This window comes from Primulina tabacum, chromosome 16, assembly GCF_025594145.1.
Source record: "Primulina tabacum isolate GXHZ01 chromosome 16, ASM2559414v2, whole genome shotgun sequence".
Lineage (NCBI taxonomy): Eukaryota > Viridiplantae > Streptophyta > Magnoliopsida > Lamiales > Gesneriaceae > Primulina > Primulina tabacum.
Window position 1 is genome coordinate 24,087,923 of NC_134565.1, and position 9,159 is coordinate 24,097,081.

Below are 9,159 nucleotides of genomic sequence, written 5' to 3' on the forward strand. Positions count from 1 at the left end.
TATTCATAATAAGTTCCACCAAGAACTATTCCACATTCAAAAATCTCCATTTTACGGCCCTGTCGATTTATTCAATCATTCCCATAAGTGGATTGAAGGGGCGAAAATCTCTAAGTTTGCATTTGAATTGAAAGATTTGATTTCAAATTTTTATCTTAAATCTGATTTATGCATGACTCAAAATTATAATGAAATATTTGAAATCATTTGTTTTGTCCAATTAATTTTTTTTGTTTCAATTTCAAATCTAATATTCAACCTATTCATTCGAAAATCTTTCCATAAATTAAAATTCATCCATTGAAAGACAAACTAAAAGATTATCCTTAAATGTCGATACAAAAGCCTGCGTGATCCCCAACAGGCAACTGCACCCAACTGCAACCAGGAACTTTCTTCAAACCTTTTTGCTTCATATCATTTCTTATGTTATTGATGCCATTATCATATCCCTGCAAAGAGGAGACAGAACCAGCAAGAACATAATTTGCTCCGATCTCAGGCTCTGTTTCAAGCAGAAGTTTCATTAGATGTGAATCTGCACAATGAACATGGCCATGGTGCTTGCATGAACTGAGATAACTCCTTAATATAACAGAGTTAGGCTCCATAGGCATGCTCATAATCATCCGATAAGCTTCTTCTATCTTTCCAGCACGTCCCAATAAGTCTACCATGCAACCATAATGTTCCAGAGTTGGCGAGATACCATATACATTTACCATTTTTTCAAAGAGGTCACTTGCTTCGTGGACCAGGCCGTTGTGACTACAAGCAGAAAGTATTGCCGAAAATGACATGCAATCGGGCAATAAGCCTGTTTTTTCCATTCTAGTAAACAAAGATAGAGCTTCTTTACCATGGCCATACTCAGCGAGGCATGAAATCATGACTGTCCAAGATTGTACATATTTATTTCCAACGTAGTTGAAAATGTGGAAGGCTTCCTCTACGAGCCCATATTTCGAGTACATATTCAAAAGGGCTGTCACCAAGGAGACATCTAACTCAGTAGCATTCCTGATAATGTAAGAATGAAAGGATTTTCCTACTCTAATATTGAGTAGTTTGGTACAAGCAGTGATCAAACTAACCAAAGTTACTGAATTTGGCTTCCCATTTAGCATCATGATATCTTTGAATACCATCAAAGAATCCCAAGTACGGTTACTGCAAATGTTCGAAAAACAACAAAACATAAGACCAAACAAAACATGGCAAAAAAATAACTCAATTAAAGTATTACAAAAATAAAATTTAAAGCAAAAATATTCAACTTAAAGAATCAGAAAAAGAAAACGCATGCAGCGTACTGCGAAAAAGATTAGGAATCTACATACCAGTCAACGTAAGCAGCAATCATGGAACTCCAAGACACCACATCTTTCTCAATCATTTCATCGAACACTTTCCTCGAATACCCAATCACACCGCACCGACCATACATCGTCAAGAGCGTATTATTCACATGTTGGTCTGAACCAAGACCCGCCTTCAAAACCATCGAATGCACCGAACCGCCAGCTGCGATCATCAAGCACCGTCCACAAGCCTTTATGACAAAAGGGTATGTGAATTTGTCGGGTTTGAGTTCTCCATGTGATCGAAGCAATTCCACGAAGAGTTTTAGTGATTCTAACGGGGTCGATGAGTTGTTGGAGTATGATTTGATTAGCGTGTTCCATGCAAAGAGTGGCGGGTGTGTGATGGGTGAATTGTCGAATAGTTTCCGGGCGTGGTGGAGGTAGACCGAGGAAGAAGCGAGGATCAGCTGAGAGAAGAAGAATTCATTGTGGTCGAGGGAGATCTTGAAGAGTAAACAGTGAAGTTGCAGAGCTTTGATGGAGATTGTCGACTGCTGGAACAGGGCTTGAATATGGCGATATGTCATTCCAGGTAACTCATCTCATTTCAAATCCAATCCAACTCAATAAAAAATTTGAGTTAACAATTTCTTTCAATATCGTGTAATAATAAAAAATATATATATTTCGAAATATATCTCTGACCTTCTAACACTTTCAAAAAAATAATCTTCGTCTATTAGATTATAAAAATATCACTTGTTAATAAGTTATTAAAAAACCTTTGCTCAACTTTCAAAAAAAAAAATTTAAAAACCTTTGCTCACGACCATTAAAGTTTAAAACTTGAAAATTTCGCTCAAACCATATTAGTCTCTAGAAACCATTTTCTTATACGCTCCAGCAATCGTCTTCTTCCTCCAGCGACTATCTTCTTCCCACGACCATCTTCTTCACCATCACGATTATAGTCTTCCATCACCACCGTCCACCAATATTGATATCTTGGAAAGAGTTCGGGTCATTCTTGGACTCGGAGGAAAGAGAACTTACACGAATCAAATTTCAATTTGCTGCGAAGAGTAGAGCATGTCTAAAATTTAGACATGGTACACTCGTCCGGTACTCTCGTCCGACCAGGGTGATCAGGGTACTCCAGGCCGACCAGGGTACTTTCGTCCGATCGGGCCTGATCAGGGTACTCCAGTCCGATCAGGGTACTTTCGCCAAGGTTCAGGTGACCCAACCAGTATAGGTCACCATGCATCATTAGCATGATAATCAGTGCATATGACAAGACCCGAACAGTATGAGTCGCCATGCCTACTAACAGATGACAGGGTATGGACAGTTGTCAGAGTACAGAGTATGGGCAGTTGTCAGATGAAAAGGCATGTGCAGCCATGGTTCGCTGTCGCGGTCGCGGAGATCGGAACGGATGCTACCGTTCCAGTTACAATGAAATTTCGCGGAACGGTCACGGAACGGGTATTTAAAAAAAATATTATAAATATATAAAAATTAAAAATTTTGGAAAATATTTAGAAATATAAAAATTAAAATAAATATCATTTAAATAGATTTTTTGATGTAAATAAAAAATTTAAATATTTTTAGAATTTTATTAACAATTTATTGAACACAATTTATATCGTCATTATATTTAAAATATTTCCAACCATATCAAAAATTAAATATACTATTAAAAATTATTTGTATTTAATTAATTAAAACTTTAAAATATTTTCGATTGGATATATATAAGTTCGCACAAATTTGAATCAATTTAGAGTGATGGACTAATTAATAAGTATCAAATCTTATATAAAGTGATGTTACAAATTATTTAACATCAATTAAAATAAAAATATTTTATAATTAACTTAGTTTTTTTCACACTTTGTAATGAAAATTTCTCAATAGAAATAGTTAACTTGCAGTCTCTTCTTTATTAGTCTTTCATTGATGGATGCAGCGGGAAGAAGACTCAAAATTCACCATCTCACATCAACCGATGTGCTTTGCTTTCCAATGTTCCTAGTGAAATTAATGTTAAGCTTATTAAATTACTCATATCATATGATAATATAATAACAATGAGAAATGAAATATAAGTTGATGAAAACAAACATTTAAATAGAAATGTACATGTAAATGTTATCATCGAGAAAGTAAAGATACGTGCATTAGGACCTACAATTGCATTATTTGTATGAGAAAGCAAAGATATGTGCATTATTAAATCCGTCGCTGATTCGAATTTGCGACGGTGTTATGAAAAACCATCGCGAAATTTAGCGACAGTTTTTTATTTAACCGTCGCCGATTTTAATTTCGCGACGGTTTTTCATAACACCGTCGCTAAATATAGCGACGGTTTTATTAAACCTGTCGCCGATTTAAATCGGCGACGGTTTAAAAAAACCGTCGCTACATACAAAAAATCGTCGCTAATAACGACTGTTCAAAACAAAACCGTCGCGAATTACGTTCCGGTTCCGTTCCACCGTTCTATCCCCGTTTTCCACCGTTATATCCCCGTTTTCGGAATACGAAACGCCGATACAGGCCATCACCTTACCCACCCCGGAACTTTGGAACGGCATAAGCCGTTCCCGTTCCGGAACGGCCGTTCCAGCCGCATCACGGCCGTTTCGGCGAACCATGTGTGCAGCTATCAGAGGACATGGCATGAGTAGCTGTCTAATCAGGAACAATGTCCATGCACTATAATCGAGGTCATCTTCTCCCCTATAAATACCCAGGTTTGCTCATTTAACAGACATTGCAATTTACTGCATTCAATAAATTCTCTCTTTACTTGGTGAACCTTGTACTGACTTGAACGTCGGAGTGGCTACGCTGGAAACCCTTCCTATACCCCACTGACATTATCTTGTTGAGTGTATATAGATTTTCTGACCCAAGGTCATCCCACCAAGGCAGACCAGACCACCCGGGAGTCCAGGACAAGGCACCCGGGCATATCAGGACAGACCACCCGGGCAGACAAGGCCAGAAGCACCCGACCAGACCAGTCCAGGACAGAGCACCCGGGCATACCAGGACAAACCACCTGAGCAGACCAGGACAGAACAGAGCACCCGGACAGTCCAGAACGGAGCACCTGGAAGTCCAGGACAGATCACCCGGGCATACCAGGACAGGCAGTACCATCCGGGCAGATCAGGCCAGACCACTCGGGGTCATCCCATCAGGTCAGGCCACACTCATCCCAATAGGTCAAAATATTTATAGGGAAATGACACTTCTTTGCTCGGGTAGATTGCCTACCCCAGCTCGCCCAATCTACCCGGACATCATCATTGGTGCCGTCTATGGGAAATCAGATCTATAGACGTAGATATGATTTCCATTAAAAAATAAGCCCGAGTAGCTCGGCACTCAGATTTTATCCGTGGATTTTCATATGGGCTCGAAGTTCGACAGCTATTCCGGATTGGCGTGGAAGAGCATCTGATATACACTCAGTAGCATACAGCTATATTAATCACCTAATTTAGCTGAACTATAGAAGTTTTACTCTACTGAAAAATGAATTCGGATTCGGTATTTTCAGGTTAGTGATTTGGTTTTTAATAAAACTATTATAGCAGGAAAAGTCCGGGAGATATGAGGCCCCGGGACAATATTTTAAAGTTTGGGAGATATGAGGCCCCGACACCATATTTAAAGTTCGGGAGACAAGAGGTCCCGGCTATTCTCAAAGTCTAGAGATCCGTACCCTGGCTCAGAGCTCCACACCTCGACCATTAACTAAGCCCATGGCTCTACACCCTGGCTCGGGGCTCCGCATCTTGACCATTCCAAAGTCCCGGGACATGATCTCCGGCACAAGGCTCCGTACCTTGGTTATTAATAAGCTCAGGGCTCTACACCCTGGCTCGGGGCTCTGCACATCGACCATTCCAAAGTCCCGGGACATGATCCCCGGCCCAAGGCTCCGTACCTTGGTTATTAATAACCCCAGGGCTCTACACCCTGGCTCGGGGCTCCGCACCTCGACCATTCCAAAGCCCGGGAGACATGAGGTCCCGGCACCTTATCTTAAGTCCCGGAGATATAAGGCCCCGACACTCTATTTTTAAGACAGGGAGACATGAGGCCCTAGCATCTTATACTTAAGTCCGAGAGATATGAGGCACCGGCACTCTATTTTAAAACCCGGGAGACATGAGGCCCCGACATCTTATACTTAAGTCCGAGAGATATGAGGCACCGGCACTCTATTTTAAAGCCCGGGAGACATGAGGCCCCGACATCTTATACTTAAATCGGGGAGATTTGAGGCCCCAACACTCTATTTTAAAGCCCGAGAGACATGAGGCCCCGACACTTAGTGGCGTGTATTCAATTCAGAGTTTTGATGACTTTTAATGACTTCTTCAAATGATAGACTTTCATGGATTTGATAGATTTTTATTGACTTTTACAGAATCTCACAGATTTATAAACAGATTTATGTGGATTTATGTAGATTTTTTTGCAAAATTTTTATAGACTTTTGTGGACTTTTTTTTATAGAATTTTATAAATTTTGTACTTAATTATAACATATTATTTTTTTATTAATTTTTTTGAACCAATAATTAATTGACATATATAACATATTAAGTTTGAAATTATTTTCAAAATTTATTTTAATAAATAAATTTATTTATTTAAAAGTTAAATCATTTAATCTTTACATGTTTATATACGTGGGTTTGAATGCATGTTTATAAATTTTTTAAAATACATCAATTGATTAACTTGTAACCTTGTTTTAAATTGATAATATACATGTGAAAAGAATATTATTTAAGTGTGAATATAATTTTGTATAAAAATATCATAGCTTATGTATTAATTGAAAATGCTAAAATGAATTTAAAAAATCATAGTTGTTACGAGACTATTCAATTATTAAAAATCAAGCAACACTTTTTTGGATCATCTTTTATTATTATTGAATATTACATTAATTTATATAAATCATAAATTAAAAATCACAAAATCAATTCTAGAATTCAAAATTTTCTGCGTTATTAAAATAAAAAATTATTAAATGAACAATCAGCCAAAAATGAAAAATTTGAAAAGGAAAGATGAAAATATATATAGAGATACACTTCGAAAATTTGAGAGAGTGGTTGGTAGAAATAGATGAGATGAGAGCAGATAAGAAGAGAGTTGATGTGAAGCGACAGAGAGAAAAATAAATAGCTTGTGTATGAGTTAGAAGTTTTAAAAATCCATCCAAATCTTTGGGTTGAACCAAATACAATTTTTTACAATTTATAGTTGTACATTATGCTTTAATGTTTGTATGTTAATGAATTCCATGAAGTTATTAAAAGTCTATGGAAAATATGAATACCTATAGACTTTTACAGAGTTTTTAAAAGTCAATGTTGAATACCACTTGACTTTTTAAAACTCTATGAAAGTCTATTTTGAATACCACTAGACTTCTATAGAGTATGTAAAAGTCTAAATTGAATACATCTAGACTTTTAAAATTTACAAAAGTAATTAAAAGTCAATAAATCTCCTATATTGAATACAACCCCCTTATACTTAAGTCCGGGAGACATGAGGCCCCGGGACTCTATTTTTAAGCCAGTGAGACATGAGGTATCGACCTCTTATACTTAATTTCCGGGAGATATGAGGCCCCGACACTCTATTTTAAAGCCTGGGAGACATGAGGCCCTGACATCTTATACTTAAGACCGGGAGATATGATACCCCAACACTCTATTTTTAAACCAGGGAGACATGAGGTCCCGACATCTTATACTTAAATTCGGGAGATATGAGGTCCCGACACTATTTTAAAGCCCGGGAGACATGAGGTCTCGACATCTTATACTTAAGTTCGGGAGATGTGAGGCCCCGACACTCTATTTTAAAGTCCGGGAGACATGAGGCCCCGACATCTTATACTTAAGTCCGGGAGATATGAGGCCACAACACTCTATTTTAAAGCCCGAGAGACATGAGGTCCTGGCATCTTATACTTAAGTACAAGAGACATGAGGCTCTGGCACCTTATCTTAAGTCCAGGGAGGCATGAGGCTCCGGTACTTTTATCTAAGCAAAAATTAATTATCTTTCCAATAGAGTTCAAGCATGACTAATCGGGACAGCGAGTATGACTCTAGCCCGACTATTTAAGGAGGGAGTGATGATACCCTGGAAAGGGCTACGGTCATTCTTGGATTCGGGCGGAAAGAGAACTTACATGAGTCAAATTCCAATTTGCTGCAAAGAGTAGAGCATGGATAAAATTTAGACATGGTACTCTCGTCCTGATCATGGTACTTTCGCCCGACCAGGGTACTCCAGCCCGACCAGGGTACTTTCGCCCGACCACGGTGACCAGGGTACTCCAGTCCGACCAGGGTACTCCAGCCCGACCAGGGTACTTTCGCTCGACCAGGGTACTTACGCCAGGGTTCAGGTCACCCGACCAGTATAGGTCACCATGCATCGTTAGCATGATAATCAGTGCCTATGACAAGACCCGAACAGTATGGGTCACCATGCCTACTAACAAATGACAGGGTATGGGCAGTTGTCAGAGTACAGGATATGGGCAGTTGTCAGATGACAGGGCATGTGCAACTGTCAGAGGACATGGCATGGGTAGCTGTTTAATCAGAAACAGTGTCCATGCACTATAATCGAGGTCATCTTATCCCCTATAAATACCCAGGTTTTCTCATTTAACAGACATTGCAATCTACTGCATTCAGTAAATTCTCTCTTTACTTATTGAACTATGTACTGACTTGAGCGTCGGAGTGGCTATGCTAGAAACCCTTCCGGCGCCCCACTGACATTATCTTGTTGTGTGTGTAGATTATCTGACCTAGGGTCATCCTACCAAGGCAGGCCAGACCACCCGGGAGTCCAGGATAGGGAACCCGGTCATACCAGGACAGACTACCCGGGCAGATTAGGACAGGCAGAGCACCCGGACAGATCACTCGGGCAGACCAGGACAGGCCGTACCACCCGGGAGACCAGGATAGATCACCTGGGCAAATAAAGCCAGACCACTCGGGGTCATCCCATCAGGTCAGGCCGCACTCATCCCAATAGGTCAAAATATTTACAGGAAAATGACACTTCTCTGCTCGGGTAGATTGTGATAGACTTAATTTAATTGTGGTGATCATAATCAAAACCAGTAGATCGCGTGAATAAAAACCTGAAGATAGTTTAAAGCAGTAGTTAGTATAAAACCAGTAGTTCCCCTATCGCTTTTACAGAAGCAGTACTCTTCTAGTACTTATCCGCTTAGAGAATCAGAAGCAGATCTTGATTTTTACTGAATCAGAACCAATCGATCTTATATTAAATGTTACCGTTACTTTAACAAGTACAAGTAGTAAATGCTTCATCAATGCAGAACAAAGTCATTTAATACGCCTTACCTATTTTGATATAAAACAAGACTGATTGTTTTGAAGCCTTTTTGCAGGAATTCTTTTAGGCAATAAAGCTGATTTTATCAGAAGTCAAAGAAGCCGTTTTTTATAGACGTTGGATTCAAGACTTCTATATAAACGCAAGATCAACGACGTTTACAAGTTACCAAAACTACGAGCTTATTATCTAACATACGAACAATGATTTGAGCACTCAGATTTTCTTATCATATTTAAAGCTCAATATACAGAAAAGCAGCACACGCTTCACTTACGTTATCTGATCTTTTGAGATCATATTGTGCTGAATGTTTCTTACTGTCTCTACAATGATTATCGAGTTATTATATCTTTGAGAAGAGTTTGTAATCTGGAAAAAAGTCTTTTCCAGAATTTTGTTGTATTCGTATTATTGT

The 9,159-nt window shown here is 38.9% G+C and overlaps 1 protein-coding gene across 1 annotated transcript; it reads right to left on the reverse strand.

The window, feature by feature from the left end:
- Nucleotides 1–236: 236 nt before the first annotated feature.
- Nucleotides 237–1,998, reverse strand: LOC142528959 (pentatricopeptide repeat-containing protein At1g31920-like). Its single transcript, XM_075634264.1, has 2 exons — nt 1,341–1,998; nt 237–1,170 (listed from the first exon to the last, which is right to left on the reverse strand). The coding sequence occupies exons 1-2, from the start codon at nt 1,889–1,891 to the stop codon at nt 327–329; spliced, it is 1,395 nt and encodes a 464-aa protein (XP_075490379.1). The 5' UTR covers nt 1,892–1,998; the 3' UTR covers nt 237–326.
- Nucleotides 1,999–9,159: the final 7,161 nt, after the last annotated feature.